We start from the raw sequence: 21,739 nt of genomic DNA on the forward strand, positions 1-21,739 counted from the left end.
GACGCGGAGGGCAGGACGCGGAGGGCAGGACGCGGAGAGCAGGACGCGGAGGGCAGGACGCGGAGGGCAGGACGCGGAGGGCAGGACGCGGAGAGCAGGACGCGGAGGGCAGGACGCGGAGGGCAGGACGCGGAGGGCAGGACGCGCCTCGCTGGCTGACTGAAAGGGCCGTGAGCCGCCGGCGCTCGCTCCAAAGCTGCGCCCAGCTCCCTGGCTGGCAGCTTTCGCTGCCATCTGGCTTTTCCTCTTGTCTTCTAAAGCATGAGTGACTGGTTCAGCAGGCTTGTTTTTTACAGCTCCCCAGGGGAACTGCTTACCTAGGCAATAGCTTGATTCCTGTGTTTTGTAAGTAATTGTGTTTTACTTGTCCTGGAGTGATTACTCTRTCAATTTGAAGTTAATTGCTACAATAAGCAAATAGTTTATTGAATACAGTTTTTACTTTTTCCTTTTACCTGAAGCATTTACCTGCCTTACCTACCTAACACATAACTCAGAAGTGACAGGGAGCTATACTGGATGTTAAGCCAAAAACCAGTCTTGACCTGTTAAAAGCTACTGGAGCAGTTTGCACTGCAAACCAGGGGGCATAATTCTTTTTTTTTTTTTTTTTTTTTTTTTTTAACAGCCTAGTTTTAGAGGGGGAATAATAAACTAAGAAAAGAAAGTTAATCTTTTTGAAGATCAGAAAGAACTCCTACTTAAAAAGAYGCGTGTAAAAGGAATCTGTTAACAGTAATGGAGTTCAAAAAACAAACAGAGCTGAGGAAGGAGCTACCACAGTGGAGCAGCAGGTTCTGGGATGTTCTGTTTTGCATTTGTTTTGCTTTGTCCCTCCCCTTTGTCCCTCAAGACAAGATTAAAAAAAAAAAAGAAAAAAAACAGTGCCTTACCGGACACGGAAGAAAAATCCACCAGTTTCAGAGTGCAGAGAAACATTTTATTTTACTCAGGTTATCATCTTTCATGCATCAAAYTGCATGAACGGTTTTTCCTTCAGAGCAAGCTTAATCAAAATCACTTTAAAGCTTTATCTTTTTCAGTAGGAAAGCTGTTTAATAGTTGTTAGATGAAGCTTTATCTCTAAAGCAACAGGAATACACTGTAGCCTTCTGCAAATCAGCAGGATGGTTACGGGCAGTTTCGGGAGCAGTCACAGTGTGCCTGATCCCTGCCTTTGGAAGCACTGCAGTGTATTCCCAGGTAGCAGCATACATACAGAACTGAGTTGGACAAACGAGCTGCAGCTTGAGGCACCTGGCTCGTGCACTGACCTGCAGCCAGGGAGCCGCAGCCCTYGGGGGGCTTTGGCCAAAGCCACGTCAAGTAGCAGGAGACCTGCCTGTTTGGAGATGACTGTGTGAATGGTAACTGCTTTCAGCACGGATGGCTGCTGATACKTAAGAAGCACCTCTGCTAGGAAAAAAAAAACTGCTAAAAATCAAGCAAGCAACAGCACAGAAGCACAGGCCCTGCCTCTGGCCTGTGTTCTTCAGTGAGATGCAGACTGCACCCAGGCAGAACTATTCTCGACCCACCTCCCATAAGTGAAGGCACCGAATCCTGCACCCTGTCTCTGGAAAAGGAGTATCAAAATCAACTGCATGTTACATGGTGAGATTAAAAAGGTGCAAAGGAACAGTACTGTATCGCCACATGGTAACTGCATCTGAACAGCCCATGTTAAAGGCCACCTTGGAAACTGTAAGAGGTTTTGTAGAGTGAGTTTCCTCTCGAGAGTCTGAGCAGGAGGGCACAAAAAAATGCATTAGTGACACATTTTTCTACCTACTTGTCAGAAATGACGTTCCTGTTCGCAGGTCTGTCATGTCTGACACTAATGCTCTACGGTGAAACAGAAATCAACTCACAGCACAGTTTCCCTTACAACTCCAATAAGACTGTGCGGCCGCTCCTGTTCGAGACCCTGGACCCTTCTCTCTGCTACGTGACTTTCAGCTGGTGTAAAAGTGCTCAGGTCACCACAGCTCTCCAGGTGCAGCAACCCAGGCTGGTGTCTGAAAGGCAGCATATGGGCCCTCCATGGCACTGCTCGCTGGGCAGGGGTCATCACCTTTAAAAGGAAAAAAAGTAAAATCAGGTTCTTCTTTTTCCCCCCCCCATTGCATCAGCTTCCTGCCCAAAACATAAAGGCTAGCCTGACTATTGTCTATATAAAAAAACCAAAATCTAAGTGATGCCCTGTTAATTTGGGACACATGACTGGTATTTGCTAAAGAGGTCTGTGAAAAGCAGTCCTGTGGGGAAGGACACGGAGTGCTGCTTTGTCTCGCCGTCTCTTTCCACGAGGCTGCACATGAATACGTTCACCCCCAGCCTGGCTGTGTCAGTGACTGTTTAGTAGGAATCCAAATGCTGCTTCCTGCAAAAGCCACTGCAGGAACAAGCTTCAGCTAGAGTGAAAACCTGCTCCAAGGCAAATAATAAAGATTTAAGAAACTCCTAGGATGAGTGTTTCAGCCATGTAGGTCAAATTAGTTAYGCTTACATTGATGGCAGCAGTGCAAAATCTCTGTTTCCAGAACCCGAATTATAATTTTGGGGTTTTCTGTGAGAACTTAAAGCAAACACAGACGTTCTAGCAAATGACTTGTAACCACACCGAATCACCTCATCTTTCCAACTGCTCTGTATGTCATACAGACATTTAGACAAAGTTTATACTATCTAAACTTTTAAATATTGATTCCATTTAATGAAAGCACATTATTTTATTACCCTTTTTTTTTCCCTTTAGCAATAAGACTAATATTTGTTCTGGCTACCTACCATAAAAAAAAAAGTTTTTTGTGGATTTTTAAATGAAAATTTTACTGTTTTCATCTGTTCTTTACAGCTTACAATTATAAAAGTTTTGTAATAATCTCCTCCTTATCCCCCTTATATATGCGCAATACTGCCTTTTTTTTTTTTTTTTCCCCTTTTTTCCTTTGCATTCATGATTGCACCACACAGGACTATCTCCTTCAATTCTGAGGATACATGCTGTTCAGTCTTCTGAAAAACTTTGCCTGACCTTTGGGACTTCATGGCTCTTGTGCATTCCCAGATGTGAATGTACACAGATACTCATGAAATTAAACTGGGCTCAGGCATTTGGAGCTGGCGCGTGTCTAGAAATGTGCCCTCCAGAGCAAGGACAGCTTTGGTTTGCACATCACATCAAGCTACCTGCTCAAGAAAGCAGGTAATACAGCTACCTGCTCAAGAAAGGTGGCACTGGTGATGGCTTCTGCCATGTGCTCTTCGTCCGATTTCAGCACGGCCTTGATGCTCTCCAGCAGCTCGTGCACGTCGGGGGTCACGCTGCACGAGGCCTGCCCCAGGAAGCGAGCCACAAGCACCTTGGTGTCCATGTAGGACCTATAGTCTATCAGAGAGCGGGGTCTTGCCCTTGGCGCCCTGGCTCTCAAACCCCTCCGCAAAGTGACCRTGTCAAGGCCTGGTTTTAATTCAGTCTGAGTTGCAGCCTCACAGCTTAGCACTGGACCTAAAAACAAAGATCAAAATAAGTATTTCAGTTGAGAAGTACTGATAAACACATCCAAAGAGATTCCAGAACTGATCTAGCAATGATCTGCTGCACAGTTTGACCAATAAAACTTCACAATCATGATGGCAGTTATTAATCAGTCTGTACTGAATTTACTTATTGGAGAAAAAAAAATCTTCATATTGTATGTCAGAAAAAGTCTGGAGGAACATTTTGGTGAAAGTGAAGTTTTGCCATTTGTGTACATCAGTTTCCTTYTGCTTCTCATCAGAATGACTGATTGCAGCTGAAACAAGCAGGTAGCATTAACATTGGCATAAAGTAACACAATAAGTAAGCTGAATACAATTTGCTATTTTTACAATCTTACTGTATAACTAACATTCAGTTATTATCTGTGTAAAGAGTACTGAGTACAAGCTAGGTRGAAATAATTTCTTCTCAAATTATAAATAATTGATATTAAATAATTAATATTTAAAACTTATTTTCTTTCTGAAGAAAGAAATCAATTCAGAATGTCTTGGTGGGAGGGCTAAGCCAGAGGTGGCAGGGAGTCCTTGAGGGAGCTCTGCAGGGTTGGCATTAGGCCAAGCACAACATCAGGAGCACCAAACTTTCCCGGCGGGGGAACAAAATTGAACCAACTTCTCTTGCAAAAGGAGCTGACTTCCATTTCTGCAGTAGCTGCCTAGTTCACTTTCACCTCCACTGCTGAACAGACCTTATCTATATCTCCGTTACACACTGAGCCGCAGGGCCCAACTGCTTCYGATGGAGGGACTCTGCCTTCCCCAACACCCTGCTCTGTTTTCACGGCTATGAGTGGGCTCTGCTCTACTTAGCTACTCCTTCAGCAGCAGATTCTCGGCGGTCCTGATGGGAGGTTGACAGAAGGAAAGCRAAACAACAAAACGGGAAACGACTCCATGGAACAGTAAGTGATAATCCATATAGGCATATTCTCAGTATTCAAAACAAATGGTTATTACTCACATGCCTCCTCTCCACTCACTTTTTGCGTGCTACAAAAGTACCGCCAACTACTGTGGGCCTTGCAGAGCCCTCTAGTAAGATGGCAGGTTCTGACTAAGACTGTCAGCAAAATGATGCAGCCACACCRTCAGTTTCAACACAGCAAAGCGTCGTTGGCCCCTCCAGAGCACTATGACAGACATCACTGGGTGCCCATCTGGGTGTTTCCTTGGCTTAGTTTTTGTTGCTTGCTTGTTTTGTTTTCCACACCTAAGCTGATTTTAATTGTTTGCATCAACGCATGTACCTGAGTGTTTTTAGAAGTTACCACAGAATATCCCAAGTTTCATCTCTTAGAATTATAAAGTTATAGACTAGTTATGGCTGGAAAAGACCTTCCTCATTATCCCTCCTCTCCCAAAAAAAAGTAATACTGAAGACAGACCCTGTGAAAGCCTGAAGAGAAGGTGGGCTAAGATGGGAAGAGAAGGATGAGATGAATCATAAAGTTTGGTTTAATATAACTTTTTTGTTGGATAGAATGGTTGATTCAGTCACATGGTAGGATTATGGTGCTACCCTTTCTGATAATGTCCTTGTTAGAATTCATTAGACAGAAGCTTTGCTATAGAAAGACCAAGTCACCTTGAGGCATTAAGCAGTGCAGGACAGGGTCACTTTTGCATCGCTTCCGCAGGGGATGGAAGGCTCTCCTGGCTGCAGGCATTGTGTGTTCATTTGAAGGTGAAAGGCTCACTCTGCTGGAAGACTTAGGAATTTCTTCGCCTGAGTAAAGGTAATATAAAAGTCAGAGTAAAGCAGACCATAAAATAAAGATTTGCTTGAATTCTTTTTAACCTGTTTCATCTTTCCTGCATTCCTCCAGTTAAATATTTCTCCTCTTCCTTAAAGAAGTCATAGAATCATASAATTATTATGGTTCGAAAATAACCTTCTAGATCATCGAGTCCCATCACAAGCCCTTCAACATCCTGCCTGATGAACCATATCCCTAACTGCCTCCTCTACACRTTTCTTGACCACTGCCAGGGATGGTGACTCCATCACTTCCCTGGGCAGCCTGTCCCAAGGCTTCACCGCTCCTTCTGTGYAGAAATTCTTCCTCRTGTCTGACYTGAACCTCCCCTGGGACAACTTGAGGCTATTCCCTCTGGTCCTATCTRTAGTTATTCTGGAAAAGAGCTCAACCTCCACCTCCTTTCAGGTAGTTATCRAGCACTCTAAGGTCTCCCCTGAGCCTGCTCTTCTCCGAACTGAATAACCCATCGCCCTCAGCTGCTCCTCATAAGGTCTGAGCTCCAGCCCCTGCACCAGCTTCGTTGCCCTTCTCTGGACTCTCTCCAGCACCTCCATGTCCTCCTTGTAGTGAGGGGCCCAAAGCTGAGCTCAGGGTTCGAGGTGCGGCCTCCCCAGTGCCAAGTACAGGGGGACGATCCCTTCCCTGGACCTGCTGGCTGCTCTATTCCTGGTACAAGCCAGGATGGTGGCAGTGACATTTTGTCAACTGAAACAATGRTAGAGGTGATTCCATTTTACTGGTGAAACTATTTTCCTTAAGCCTATTTTTGTACTTACGTGTGATGGCGGCTGATGTTGTATAAGGAAAGAAAAAGCAAGAACAAAAAATTAATGTAAATGGTATATTATACAGAACATTAAAATGAACTTACTCTGATATGATTCTAGTATACTTGCTCATTTTCTGTGTCCTTCCATAAACATAAATAAAGTAAGACACTGTTCAGAGCTTTTTCTTTGCCTAAATTCTTTGCTTTGGCATTCAGAAAAAGCAGTATTCATTTTTGTAATTAAAATGCTTACTTTCTCATTGAATCTGAATTTAGCAGCCATGTTAAGATTTAAATTGCTCTTTACAAACCATTCAGAGCAGAAGAAATGGAGAGAGAAAGCTTGGAGAGAAATGGGGAGAAAGAGAGAAAGTTTACAAGATAGAGAGGAGGGGGTACTTTATCACATGAGCTCAGGCCTGCATATTTATGTCTCTGAAAATGTTTTTTAAATACAACATTTCTCATACTTTTTTTTTCTTTTTAAAGAGATTTTCATTCACCATAGTTAGCACTTCTGTAATCTTATTTTCCTGTTTTTTGTTTTTTTAACCTTAAGGACTTATCAGTAAGCTAGTGTTTGACACCCTTTTTCAGTTTGTAGTCAAAGCACACAGAGAAAGAAATGGTAATTTTGTCTATAAAAAGATTCTGAGATTAAACTTTGCCCTATCAGTCTTCTGATAGACTTTGTCTTCTTATTTTCTTTCTGGTCATTAGAAGACTCTAAATGTTTGTTTTCAGAGTTTCAGGCAATCTGATTTCCTTACTAAGGAAGTTTAAAAAAAATGTTTCTTGATTAAATACGGCTTTATGAAAATAATCTTTTTTTTTTTTTTTTCTCTCCTGCCATTACTTGATAGGGCCACTTCAACCAGTGAAGCAATGACCTTTATTTTCTTGTATTACATTTTTAGTATCTGTCTTTACTCCCTGTGTCCTTACGTTGTGAACGCTGCGCAGGGTAGGCACACATTCACAGAGCCATCTGCTGCACCAAGGGCAATCTGCATTGAAAGGGCAGGTTAACGTGAAGATTACAGTAGATGAGATGATTTTCCTCTTCGCCATGGACGTATTGGAAAAACTGCCTCTCGCTTACCTGCGAGCCAACTACGTTTTAACTGCAGGTGTACACAACAACAAGGAGAAGGGCTAGGCTGAATACAGCTCTGGAAGATAACAAGGTTTTCTGAAAAGAATGTTGAACTGAGTTTGGTCTGGCCTCTGCTTGTGGTCTTGCCATACGCTGTATGCAGACACCCATTAAAAATTCTTCCAGTGCAGGCTGGATAACAGAAGAAGCCCCATATATATCAACACTTAATTCTGATTCTTACTATATCAGCAACATAATGTCCACAGGCACCAATGTGTACATAAAACAAAACAAGAGCGCTGGAACTGGACACTATTTCTCACAAAAAGAAAATAAGTTTACATCTTATTATTTGCAAGATATTTTGCAAGTCCATACATTTTATCTTACAAGCAAATAACTTTTCTGAATTTTAGAGATTGATCCTACYATTCCAAAGTAATCATGATTCTGTATCTCTAACATGCAACATGGAGGCTGTTTTAGAAAGAAATGCTGCTGCTGCTGTATGAAATCATTTGGATTGCGTAGAACTCTTTAAAAAAATTGTAAATGATCTTTTACCTTGAGGGGCCTGCCTATCACTTGTGTTCACAGAATCAATAGCAACTTCTACCACAGCTACTTGTAGTGCGTCTTCCTAGAATAAAATCAAAAAGTACACAGAAAAAGGTGACTGATTTTTTAAGAACCGTAACATACACTTTACAAAGTGAACAGCTTTGCTTTATTGCAAAACAACTGCTACTCATTTAAATACACTAAGGGTAGTGAATTTTAGAATTCAGTGTCCATCACCATCAGCCAATTTTTTATCCTATTGAATACTTTCTGGAAAAAAACAGTGAACAGAAATAAAGGAAAAATCCTGATGCTGTCCCACATGGGAGGCACATAGGGACAAGATAGAGGTAAAAAGGTGTTGATGCAACAGTCCTACAGAGCAACCAGGAAATAGTGTCCTCTACTGCATGTTTTGTTGTATTTCCCACGGTCAGATAAAATTTTCCCTAGGCATCTTTCACAACACACAACTACGAAAAACATCTTAACTGAAAGGGGAGTTATTAACTGAAATCTTCAGTGCCATTTTTCGTGATCCCAGATATTTAACCAAATGCATTCTCCTGCTGTTCTTAAGTGAAAAAAATGAAAATGAAAAAATTTGATGGACATTTACTGTGTCTTGAGGGAACCATATCCTTTCAGCAAAAAAAACAAAATAATGGTTCTGGACTCTACCTGCTCACAGCTGTTCTGGCTCGCCACAGCCTCATAAGGAGGAGGTGGATCCAGGGGGCAGAACACTTCAATTCCTTTAATTCTAGCTCCATAAATATGTGGTAATGGAATCACGTCAGATCCAAGCATCCTAGGATAAACAACAAGTACAATTACTCTGTCAGTACAAATTTCACCTGCAGAAATACATAATCAATCAGCTACAGGGTCCCACTGGCTTTCCTGTGCCAACTCAGACTTTGAGATTTCAATCAAAGCTAATGAATTTGTCAATAGCTGTAAGAGAATTTTTGCAGAACAAGTCAGGAAATGGCTCCTCAGAAGGTGCCTCTTCAAAGAGCTCACCAAGATTTTACAAAACATCTTGAGGCAGCACTTCACCTGGGAACCCATTTTGGATTTATTGTGCAAAGAGTCGGGAATGGCACAGTTCAAACATGGATGGGATTTCCAGATAGGTCTGACTTTTTTGCCTCTATCTTYTTCATACATCCCACTACATGAAAAACAACTGAAATTCAAGATATTTCTGATATTATGTTTTACATTCAGATACTGCTGCATAGCTATCAACAAACCCAAACTAAGTCCACTTTTGTGATATTTTGAGTATTACAGTTAATTTTCAGAACAGTATAAGATGAATGTATTTTACTGTTAATCTTACTTTCTGGTTTTTAATATAGAGCTCTCTGCAACCTTAAATACAGCAGAAATCCTGAAGGGCTTTTTCCATATATCATTTTCCTTTTAGTAAGTAGCTCTGAAAGAGGGAAAAATAGTCCAGTCTCTGGTGAAACTCATTTTGGAAAACTGGACAACACTTTCATCTTACATCATTTAACACTGGAACAAAGTGCTGTGACTGACAAGGGGGCCACCAAAGGGAGTTTTCTGACAAAATTTTCAGTGAAGTGTTTGATCCAGACTGCACAAGTCTTTACCTACTTTTCATCAAGCTCCAACTACTCCTCACCTTCTCCATTTCTACCAAGGTTACAGAAACTTACATTTCAAGTTCCATTTAAAGCTGTTCTGGAAAGGAGCCAATACCTGAGCAGGTACTGGCTTTGTACTGAGCAGAAGAACCTCAATCAAGACACAGAATCCACAGGCCTTGCTCTCCAGATCCAACTAAAGCTCCCATCCATCCCTAACTGTGGATCTTCTACAAAGAAAAGCAGCCATGAGAGCAAGTCCCTTCTTCCAGAGTTCGGGGCTTCACTAAACGCTGGCTAGAGGAAGATGAAAATCTTCTTTATGCAAGCTGAGAGGAAAATGTAAAGGGAATGGAAATGCCTATGGAAGCTCATTTTAGAGGGAAAGGAATGCAACATGCAAAAGAAGAACCGGGAAAGATTTTTGATCAAGATCAAGGAAGGGAGATAATTCAGGAAGAAGTATAAGGCAAACAAAATGAAAGATCTGGATAATAATTTTAAAATTGGAGGGAGTAAGTCATGTTTTAACTTTAGCTCAGCTATTTCACCAGTCCCTAGACTCCCCAGATTCTTCAGAAAAACAGAGATTGGTATTTCATTGGCCCCACCTCTTCGCAGTATTCAAGTATTCCACTTACGTGCTGAATCTGTTTACATAMAGGCTACACAACTACACATTTCTTGAGCCTTAGAGTTTTATTTTGTTTTTAAATATGCCTGATCTAATCACACCTTAAAATTTAAAATTGCACCCAAGAACTGTAACTTATTAAATTTTATTAGAGAACACTCAACCAAAAAAACATTCCTTTAATATAAAAGTTGTTCCAGAATGCGTTTGTCAGTCTGTTCTTTACTTTTTAATTTCCACTTGCCCTTTCTATGTAAGCAAGAGAAATTCATGCATTAGTCATGGAAATTAAATTGAGAAAGAGTGGGCAGTATTCATCTAACCTTTCCTCTAGACAGTTATTCCAACTCCACCAAATTAAATCCTCCCCATTATTTTCCCTTTCCAGCAATTGTAGCACAGGGTTAGGACTTAGGTTCTGAGATTTTAGCTCATGATATCAAAATTCAGTCACTGCAGGTAGAAAATATTTACAGAGTACATAGCCAGTGTTGTTTTTCAGGACTCATTAGGTTCAAAAAACAAGCAGGTGTGCAGGAACAAGAAATATTCTGCATCTTTCTGAGATGATGATATGGGAAGCAAATGAACAGCAGTTCAAGTTTSTTCAGGGAACTCCATAGTGTATTCCATGGTGTAGACAGCGTAGGATGCTTCCAGACCGTGGTAAGATGCTATGCTGCCTGTGCCGGTTGGGACAACAGAGGGAAGAAGCCCATCCTTGTCATCCCCTACCTATCTTCTATGGACACCGCTGAGCAGCAGTGCCAGGACTTTGGCCCCTCAGAATCTTTAAAGGTTCAACAGCAGTAAACACATGTGATGGCTGTGAAACACCTGTCTGAGTGGCATGGGCCTAATCTGAGGAACATGCTGTATTGCTGGATACATGATTTGAATTAACTTCACATTTTAGCAAATGCTTAAATTCTTCTAATCCCCAGCTAATATTTCAAATTGAACTGAGACAGAATTGCTAGACCCAGGCAATTGGTTTGGTGCCCAGACTGGAGTCTCCTTGCAAACCCATATGCCAATAACACTTTTTTTTTCCCATGTGGAATCTCTTCTGTAACCATACACGCTGTTCTGCCAGTTAAGAAGCAAAAAAAAAAAACAACCCAAAAACTTACTATTATAAAATAATAAGATAGAGATAGGAGTTAAGTGGACATTAGTAACACTAGTTTGTTGCATCTATCACTGAATAATACAAAGATTTTCCATGAATAATGGACAAACTGTCCATGCTCGTATATGCTTCTGGCCCTGCAGTTGGGAGAATGAAGGAGAACACTGGCCCATGCCAAACACGTCCTTGGCACATCCTTTGCTCACTGTAATGCTTCCTTTCTCCTAAGCATATATCTGCTTTCTAATCTGCCCAGATGCACTTTGCAGACRGGTAGTCCTGTGGCTCTGAGCCCTAGTGCAGCTCTGAATACTCCCTGTTGCAGAGACGTTTGGATGCTGCAGTCACAGCAGTACAGCACGGAAAGGCATGGGCAGAGGTCGACACTCAGGGCATAGACCAGAGAGGGAGGGGAGTGAGATGTGCGGGGAGATTGGAAGAGAAAAGGCCAGGTCACATGTAAGTCACTCAGTTGGACACTGTGGATCCATTCTAGGGTGAGTCATATTTCCTCATCTGCCAAGAACGGAAATTAAGTCCATCTGTTGCTTTCAACTTCTCCCTTGCTATGTCCTACCCTGGCCACTTTAAAACAAGTGACTTGACTTTGGAATTACATTGCCTTCATTTACATATTTTAATGCTGCAGAAGTCAAGGTGGTTATCCATTATTATCCTAAAGAAGCCTTAAATACTGCGTACAGCCCCCACTGTGCTGAAAATAGACGAAGAGAAATACCATGGTCAGGAAGGTAACCATCGAGAATGACATGCCAGGCAAAGAACGACAGACCCATTTTAAAACAGGGTAACTGTAATAAACATATTTGAACAAATAGCTAATGTTCAAAAAAACACTGTCTTCATAAATAGCATGTTAAAAGCTTGAAGCAAGACTCAAATAGGGTAGTTGTAACAAAGCTTGGTATTCAAGCTCAGTCTTCTGAGTTTTAGATCACTTTGCTCACTCTAAAACTATTTCTATACGATGTTATCATTTCCTGGGTAAACACACAACAGAAGCTGTAATTAACTGCAGGTCATACACAGTACTCCTGATGAAAAAAAAAAAAAAAAGAAAAGAAAAGAAAACAGTTCTGCATTCTTCGAGCATGCAGAAAGCAGTAGTTATAAACACAGTTCTACAATAAAAAGATTACTTAAGCATTACAATATTTTAACCAAAGACTGTCCACAGGTGTTCACAGCAGGACAATGCAGACTCACCTAAGTCATACCCTAATAAGCAAAGCTCATTTTCAAATTACTGTGAACACTGCATAACCACTCCGTATACTTTCAAAAGGACAAAACCTAGAACTCAACAATGAATTGCAGGAAATCTCAGTAGTGCAAAATAATAGTTTCATTCTTAACGGTCAAACTACAAGTTTTTTAACCTGCTTCCCAAAAAACAAAATCTGAGCTTATATTTTAATGTTCCATGAGGCAGTTACACCAAATAAAGCAATATCTCCCATAGAAGAATTTTCTTCTTACTCAGAAGAAAATACACAAAACCATTATTTCGTCCTTCTCCAAATCCTTCTTCCTTAAAGTTCATTTCTGTCATAATGAATTCAAAGGGGAGAAAATTTCAGTGACATGTGACTATCCCCTTTTCTGATTCTGAAATTTTAATTTCTTCCTTGTTACCTTGTATTTCTCCTCTACCCTAGAGCTATAATTTGAGAAGATTGTCAGCAACAGCAAGTATGAATTTAGTCTGACTGCTCACASTGTGGCTAAGCCTTCTCAAGTACTAAGACGAGGGTAGTGATTACCTGGCCCAACAGAACTATAAAAACACACCCTTTAATCAGCTCTCACTGACTGAAGCGGGGAAGTGGTATTGTTCTGGCAGTAGAGGCCTTTGGAACAGAAGAACCAGACTGCTATTTAGGATCCTCAGCTGTCAAAGCTTTGCCAAGAAGTTAGGCCTGAGGTTCAGTTTTCACCCTTTCACAGTCTTGACGGCATCATACAAATTCCTAGCCATGTGATGCTGTGGTATTTGTCTTACTCAGGATCAGTTTCTATTAAATCTAAGGTGTATAAGGACTATACCTGTCAGATGTACTGTATTTTCACTGTCTCTGGTAAAGACATTTGTCTTTCACAAAGTTTTTTTTGTTTTGGTTTATTTTTAAGTAGAGAATATTTTTCAGTTAATTACACTGAAACTTGTCTTAAGTTAAGGTGTCTTAAATTAAGTGTTCCCAAAGACTCAAGAATAAAGGAAGAGCTTTACCTGTGAGTCATTCTGGGAGTACAAGAATAAAATGTTGCAAAGTATGAAGGAGGTGGCACAGGTGGTATGAAATCTTCAGGATCTGAAATGTGACCTTGTTCTTCAGTTTCTTCCATGGAAACATGAGATTCATCCTAATCAAATACAACCTCCRTTAACAAAGCTTCTACCTATAACAGAAAGCACTAACACAATTGTTCAATTTTGTTAGCACTACGTTTTTTGTTAGGCAGTGCACTGCACTCACTTACTGCACAGGTTCTTCTAGTTGCAAATATCTGCAAATAACGAAGAGCAGCTGCTACCAAGCAAACGGTGGTGGTGAGTGCATTCAGGGCACAGAGTGCAAAGAGAACTTTCTGAAAAACATGGAAATTATGAAAATTAGAAGATTAAATGAAGCCATTTGTTACTATCAAAGGAAAAAAAAAAAAGAAAAATACACGGATCTATAACAATTAGTTTTTAATTATGTACATGATGCAGTACTCTGGATAGATCGTTTCTAATATTTGAACAACTTGTAATACTTTTCATTGCCTTATTGTGAGTCCAGATACAGATACAGAAAGGTTTGAGATACTATGGYTGTGATTTATAGCCCGTCTACTCATCCATGAAATATACCCTTTCTGTAGGAAACACAGATGTGGAATAAATACCATTAAAGGAAATGCTACAACACTTCTATATTTGAAAATGATGTCACCCGGAAGCTTTATTTTAGATGTTCATAATGCAAAAAGGATTGAGCACAAATTCACAACGAAGTAAAATAATTTGTTATGGTAAAACCAGCAATATTTTCAGCACTGCACTTTTGCACAAGAGGGGACATTATCAAAGTGACCTTTCCGCGCAGTACATGCAAGGTACCTTAAGAAGAAGATGAACAGCACTGCATGACTTCATTGGGTATAGTTTCAGTGCATTATCCTTTTCTGTGCATTTTGTTGGATGAAATTCTTCACAGCAGAAACAAATCTTGTTTTCACCTGTGTCCAACTTCAAAAAAAAAAGTTTATTAGCTGTTTTATGCAAAACTTTCCGCTGCACCATAAAGAACTAATGCTTCATACTGTATCTTTGACTCCAAAATAGACCAAATCAAAGACTTCTTATAAAATTAAATTTTTACAATTTTCTATGCCAGTGACTTACACATTACACAACTGTATTCAACATACTTCTTATCTGCAAATCAATGTTACTGATAATTTCAGGACATTTGAATAGAACACTTCTAATCAAAATTGCACCAATTACTGAACAATCTTAGTATTCAAACACCTCTAATTTCAGAGAAACTTGAAAATTCTTTCTTTGACTGATGCATAAACCATTCTGTATTTGGAATACATTATTCTCTTTGAGTGAACCATGGGCATATTTTCGAACTTCTAAGGTTAGAATGACACCCACCACTATAATTTCATCCCAATCAAATCAGTAATGATTATGCTTGCACGCCATCACTATTTGCATTTTTTTCATAAATAGCATCTTAGTTATCTTAGTTTTCAGGTAAAAATTCAACATTTTGGATATCTAGAGTTACTGCTATTTGTTCAGAAACTCCATAGTCAGTGTCACACCTTGTACTCACCAGGTTAGGAAACAGTTTACAATTCTGGGAACACTTTTTGGATTTGTCCTGTCTTTCCAAGCACAGATGACTACTGATGTTCTATGAACATCTAATAATCTTATCTGAATTAAAATTAACAATTTTCAATGCTGCTTCAATATATTCAGATATTGGGCCAATCTTGACAGTCAAGTCCTTGCAAACCTTGGATGCTCCCTGCTCCTTTAATCCTTAAAGCTCTTCAAATCCATGCCAAAAACATGATCATCCTTATTACTGAATAATCTTCTATCCTTAAATTTAATTTAAAATATTCCATTGTTTCCGGCTCATGATAAGACATTTTTCAACCTCATCAGATACCAGGAAAAATCTTTTGTCTTCTGCCCTTCCTTGTGTGTGTTCTTTGTAACCATTAGAAATATTCTGACAATCTAGTATGCTTTGATCTTCCTTATTTTTTCTCATAGTTCTTGCTTTATGATATGAACATGATTCTTTTAAACCAGATGTATACCCCAGGAGAAAAGAAGAATCCCACTCATAGACTACACTTACAGAGCAGTTTTATAGTTAACAGTACCTGTTCAAGCTTTTTATTCAACAGGCTTATCTTTTTGGGGAATGATATAAAACTTTCACAGTGGTTCTGTAACTGATTGTTGTTTAAAAATCAGTGTATAATATCACCAAGAGGGTTTCTCTGAAGATATATTTGCAGTTCCTTCCTTCATGACCCCATAAAATTGATTAAGGAGCCTCACAGAGAATCACATCTGTAATCAGACCCTGAAAACAGAGCTCAACCACCAGTGATATCAAACAAAACTTTTTCTAGACTAAGCAAGGTCTTCTAAAAAATAATAAATACCTTCACAACATAGCATTTGAGATCTTTCATTCTGGGAGGTCAACAGCTTATAAAGGCCCCACTTCAAAAAAGTAAGTTTACAGAGACAGATAATAGAAGTATTGTTATGGATTTCAGTGAATCTCTTCACAATTTTTAAGTGACCCTACAGTTGAATCAGTTTTCTTTTTTCCCACCATACCGTAGCTGTTTTTCAATCTCTTGTCATCCACTGCTTTTATCCTTGCATATAGCACTTTTTGTGATCCTAGCTTGGTGAGCTTATGTGGCATGTTGTCAAGAAATACGTGTGAGTTACCATATGTGCTCACCAAATCACATCTGGGTACACTGGACACAAACTGGGCACCTTGGCATCCTAGTATAAATCCAGCCAGGTTCAGAAGAACACAGACAACAGACAGCAGAACAAACAGGTTAACCTGAAACAGCAAAACAAAATTAACAGCACTGAGAACAGGATGATGAAACGGTCTCAAGGACCCTGTAACAATGCAAGTCAAACTCCTGTGTCAGGGATAACAGTTCCTTTCTGTGTGATTTTCAAAACACTCTTAACTTAGTAAATTATTACCTTCTTATCTTGCAAAACATATTGGAAGCAAATATATGCAATTTTGAAAAGTATAGATTTTCCAGCCCCTACAAAATGTGAGATGGAGATTACTTTTTTCCCTCCTGTTCCAGACCACTTCAAAATGTATGAATATTCTAGGAATATTTTTTCCTTTCTACCAAATTTCAAAAGCATTGTCCAAACCATCCAGCTATCCTATAATGTCAGAATCACAATGAAGGGGAAGACATGTCAATAGGTGGAAAACACTATTTGCAAACAGAAACTTTGCATTGTATACCACTGATTTCCACTGTATGCGCTACCTTTCCACCCAGCACATCTTTCAACACCTCTAGATCAGTAATAAACCTAAAAGGAAACATCTTAGGACATGCATTTGATCTGCAGCATAAACTACTGAAAATTATTTGCCACAATACAGCGATGGCAGAGCCCTTTTTTACAAGATTATATTTTATCCTGACTACTAGACATAAAACAACTCCATTCATAAATTAAACAATACTTTCAGTTTTAGAAATATCTGAAAGAGCTACAATGGCAGAAATGATAAAATATTCGAAATTCAAGACAAGCAGAATCAGTAGGTAAAAACTCCTATCTTAATCGAGAGTCTTACATCCTAGAAGTTAGGCCTATATGAGAGTTAGAATAGGATTTTAAACACATGCAAAAACTTCTACTGCCATATGTGCAAAATTTTTCTGTACTTTATGAGAAAATTATAAGTGAGAATAGTACTTTGAGATAAATAAATACAACAGGTTCCCATCCTGACACATTTAAAATTTCAAGCACACAATCCCACAAAGCAAGTAAGAGGCCTTCATATCCGAAGAGTCCTTGGCTATCTGTTCACTCCAGTTCCTTTGCATCGAAATTAAAAATGCAAGAGAACACAAAAAACAGAAAAAGGAGGACTGCATGAGGAACAGGCTTAGTTATCATCCAGCTAATTTTTACAAAAGATTCCTCAGCAAGAGGTTCATAAAGACAAAGACAGCAATAGCTTTTCAAATGATTTTGGCTAAGGTATCATACTTTACTACTTATATACCTGGACTATAAATAAATCAGAACTGTTACACCAATTATGACCCTGTTTACTGAAGTTCAGGAAAACAAAATCAATCCTAAATGGCCGACAGCCAAAGAGCATTACTGTGTACAGTATTTTCAGTGCTTGAAGTCCATTCCCTAAATTACAACATCCCATTACAAGCAGACATTAGAGAGGGTGACTATGATATTATCATATTACATGATATTATAAAGCAGGCTTTAACCTCAAAAAAAAAAATATTAACAGAGCTATCAGTACTCCTCTGAAAAGTAAGAGGACTCCTTTGTATCAGATACACTGAAAACAATATTAAGAGGAGCAGTATGTTTTCACACAGCTTTGTAAACATCATAAAATGACAGACAATAATTTTTAACATTAGTATGGATTTTAGAAACCATTCTTTTCATATAAATACAGAAGTTAATCTTTTTTTGAAATGACTCTGTTGCTCAGCACTTAGATGAATCAATACCACTTTTTATGATCTTTATTGAGAGTATCTCAGTTACCTTTCAGATAAAATTACTTCTAGAAAATTGAGGAGGAGATGAACATGAAAATTTCATGCAGAGGTTACTTTTCCTTTGTGTTCAACCAAGGACATTATCAATCTTAAACTAGTCAGCTTTATAAATTACTTTGAAGTTGATTCAATGTAAAACATTTTCATAATTCAAATCTCAAGAACCTAGATGAAGGAAAACAAAAGGTTTTCTTTCAGTGATAAAGATAATGATGTACTGAGCAACGAAGTTACTTTACCAAAATCATAAGACAAGGCTGATTGGAGAGGAGATTTGGGGAACAGAAGCAAATTCATATATTATTTTTCTTCCTTTGGTATGGAAATTACTGTAGAAACAAGAACAGTCCAGGATACTCCATTATAAAAAGAAATAATTTCAGCACTCCTAACAGTGTACAAAATCTTGGCTAAAAAATATACAGATTTCCTAAAGAAACAAGTGAAATCTAAAGAAGAAAAAGTAATATTTTTCTTACACAGTTGCAAAAGCAAGATGGTAATTTGTGTATCACCGATATTCTAATAAACAGTGTACAAAAATGAACCCTTGGTCTGCCTTCTGTTATATATATGGTCTATTTGCAGAACCTATTACCCAGAAAATCCCCGTGGAAAATCCCCGTGGAAAGTAAGAAACTAAAAACAAGTCTTCCATATAAAATCTGCAAATAGACATTAGCATGACCAGAACTATCACATTTACTAACACAAGAAAATAACTTTTTAGCAGAATTTGTAAGAAGTCAAAATCCTTTTTCCTTCTGCTCCTTTACTGAACAGTATTTTTGGCCACCACTTTCACAAGGATTCCAACAACACAGTCAAAGCATGTTAGCACAGACTACAACACAACCATTAAAGCAGTGAATGTGTCTTTGAGAAGCACCCTTATATGAATAAATATCCTAGAGATTAATCCACATTTCTTTACAGACAACACCAGARGTGTTGACAGAATAGCAGGCAGGACTTAGGCTCAGACATCGTGATGACTCCTGCATCACTTATTTCATCAGTTCTATGATGAAACTATGACAAAAACCTTACTTCAAATTTACTTTTTCATTAGACATATGACATATAGGTTATGGCAAAGATAAAAAGCAAAGAAAGAGAGGTGGGAGAATCTTTTAACATAGACTTGGAGATTCAGATCATGGTTCACAATTTTATAGCAAAGTATCTTTTAATTGCTTAAAATGAAATATGTATGAACTATCTGGTCAAAAAATAAGCAAAAAAAAAAAAAAACCCCAAAACAAAACAAAAGCCTCTGCAGAATCTAGGCTAATGTCAGTGCTCAAGGAAAGAAATGTTATAAACCTCACCATACAGTCCAGGGACAATTATCCAAACAGAAGAAAATTCCTAATTTCTATATGAGACAAGGCTCTTGGAAGCTATAATGTCATAATTTACACATCATGCTTTTCTCACAGTTTTACTTCAGAAAATATATTCTCCTTCATACAAATCTCAATGCCTTCTCCACAACTATCCACCTACAAGGGAAAATGAGTAAGAATACTTTCTATCACAGTGAATGAAGATTCCACCCATACGTAAGCCAGGGGAAACTGGCTTGGTATAAAAAAAAAAGCCTGTGTATGGAAGACATTAATAAAGACAAACATGCTATTTTAAAAGCAAAACCAGAGGTAATTGGTCTTAAGTTAGTTGACTAAAATAGAAACAAGACAAATTATGGCATCGGTTTGGCCCACTGCCCTTAAATCTTTCCAGCATTAGATATGCAAGCAGTGCAGGCAGCTGCAGAAATCCTTGAAGCACACATATTAAAGTACAGAAAATCAGAGAGTATCCTGATGTTAGACACATTTTTTATTAAGGCATTGCTTGGATACTTTTTTTGAGGAAAAATATCATCATGCACTTTCAGGGTTCAGTCTAAATGCTTTCAGCCAATCAAGCCACTATCACTGATGGGAGTTTTGCCATTAGTTTCAGCGGCAGCAGGGGCAGGGCAGACTTAGAAGATTAATTCTTGTAATTTATTGATCTTGTAATTCCTTCTGTCACCCAGACAGGCACTTAAATAGCATGTGAAAGAAAAGCATCTGCTCCATAGTTCTTTTATTTCCTACATTTATATATAAGCATACTTCTAGGAAATGATAAATCAATGCATTAATTTTCCTCTAGATGTACAGCACCAATAACTAGCTCAGTATTAATTATGGACCCTGCTTAGTTTCAATTGGCCACTTATTGTGTCTCACCTGCAATACAATTCTCTCTCAAAAATAAAAAAGAAAAAGAAAAAAGCTACATAAAAGTAGATGACAAATTCATTTATTTAGCAGAAAAAAACACATCATACTTTAAATGCATCATTAGAACTCTTGAAATGAACTAGAAGATGGTAAAAGATAATACCTAAAAAGGAAAATATGAGAAGAAAACAGAGTTCAGCTAAATGTAAGATTTCTTTTAGTGTTTCATATTTAAAAGTATTTCCTTTCATTTTTTACTTTGACTTCAAGATCTTTCAGTGAGTATAGCTTCTTGCATTAATGGTTGGAAATATTCATCTGAATGAACATGCTAACATTCAGCTACCCTACTATTAAAAACTCAGAAAAATGTGCATGGCTATAGTAATTCTCACCTAAACTAAATTAATTGACTAAATTAATTACTTCATTTACTAAGAAGTATGTGGCCAGGATGAGATTTGCAGAATTAAGGTGAAGATCTGCAACTCTGGCTCACACTGCTTTGTATTCTTGCTAGCAGTGATGAGCATGCCTAGCTAAAATTTATGAAAGTTCACTTCGCTAGCACTAGTACTATGTATTTAGGTCTAAACCTTAGATCTCAAATAAATTCACGCAAGCTAAGGTGCAGATATCACGAAGGTAATAACTTGCTATACATTTTTATATAAAAGCTGCTAGGAAATACTTTAGATAATTTTTGGAAAATGATTTTGATTCAAATCTTTAACTGAAAAAAAAGATCTTTTGAATAAAAGAAACCTGAATTCTAATCTGTTCTTATTTTCAATGAAAGAATATTTTTGTCATAGAAAAAAATACTAATGCTTTTCATTAAAAAAAAGTTTTAAATAAAAGTGAAATGAATTTCTTGGACTGAACATGCAAAATAAGCAAAACTACATAATTTTTAAGTTAACCTGACCCTACCTGTAATGACTATGACTATGCTGTGAAACAGTGGAACCACAAAGCTGAGTGTCAGAGCTATGTTTATCTCACCTGCACTGCTGATTTCCTGACTGCAAGTACAGCAGTCTGTATTGCTAGGTACTGAACTTGAAAGCACATTCAACAGGACAGCAAACAATCCACAGGTGACTGAGAAGGACTGGACGCTTCCCTAGCAGAATGCCTCTGCATTCACCAGAACATGATGTATGGCTCCAAGTATCACCTGAGAACGCAACATAAACTCAGTACATTGGCTTAGCATAAATCAAGATAAAAGTTTGGAGACTGGCTACTGCAGCAAGATTCAAAGATGTCAGTTATCTTTGATGCACAGATACTAAAACAAGCACTGATATAAGCTAGATTTCTTTAGTTAAAAATAAAATTTAAGATCCTGTGAAAAGTCCAGGAGTAGACAGGAAGGAGCCAGCTCCTATAAAGTACAGAACATCATAGAGCCAACATCTAAACAACTGTAGAGGGAAGGGAAGGGAAGGGAAGGGAAGGGAAGGGAAGGGAAGGGAAGGGAAGGGAAGGGAAGGG

General features: G+C 38.5%; 1 protein-coding gene across 1 annotated transcript in view; it reads right to left on the reverse strand.

Moving 5' to 3' along the window:
* Positions 1 to 1,837: 1,837 nt before the first annotated feature.
* Positions 1,838 to 21,739, reverse strand: part of FAM189A2 (family with sequence similarity 189 member A2) — a 26,669-nt gene continuing 6,767 nt past the window's right edge. The window contains exons 3-12 of the mRNA XM_026035845.1: positions 16,145 to 16,255; positions 14,251 to 14,379; positions 13,626 to 13,733; positions 13,375 to 13,508; positions 8,420 to 8,549; positions 7,742 to 7,817; positions 6,086 to 6,097; positions 5,135 to 5,275; positions 3,222 to 3,511; positions 1,838 to 2,074 (exon numbers count right to left, since the gene is read on the reverse strand). Coding sequence (XP_025891630.1) covers positions 1,868 to 2,074; positions 3,222 to 3,511; positions 5,135 to 5,275; positions 6,086 to 6,097; positions 7,742 to 7,817; positions 8,420 to 8,549; positions 13,375 to 13,508; positions 13,626 to 13,733; positions 14,251 to 14,379; positions 16,145 to 16,255 — 1,338 coding nt within the window. The 3' untranslated portion in view covers positions 1,838 to 1,867. The remainder of the gene's footprint in view (positions 2,075 to 3,221; positions 3,512 to 5,134; positions 5,276 to 6,085; positions 6,098 to 7,741; positions 7,818 to 8,419; positions 8,550 to 13,374; positions 13,509 to 13,625; positions 13,734 to 14,250; positions 14,380 to 16,144; positions 16,256 to 21,739) is intronic.

The sequence above is a fragment of the Nothoprocta perdicaria genome, unplaced genomic scaffold (assembly GCF_003342845.1).
Source record: "Nothoprocta perdicaria isolate Ctin4 unplaced genomic scaffold, notPer1 scaffold_168, whole genome shotgun sequence".
Classification (NCBI taxonomy): Eukaryota; Metazoa; Chordata; class Aves; order Tinamiformes; family Tinamidae; genus Nothoprocta; species Nothoprocta perdicaria.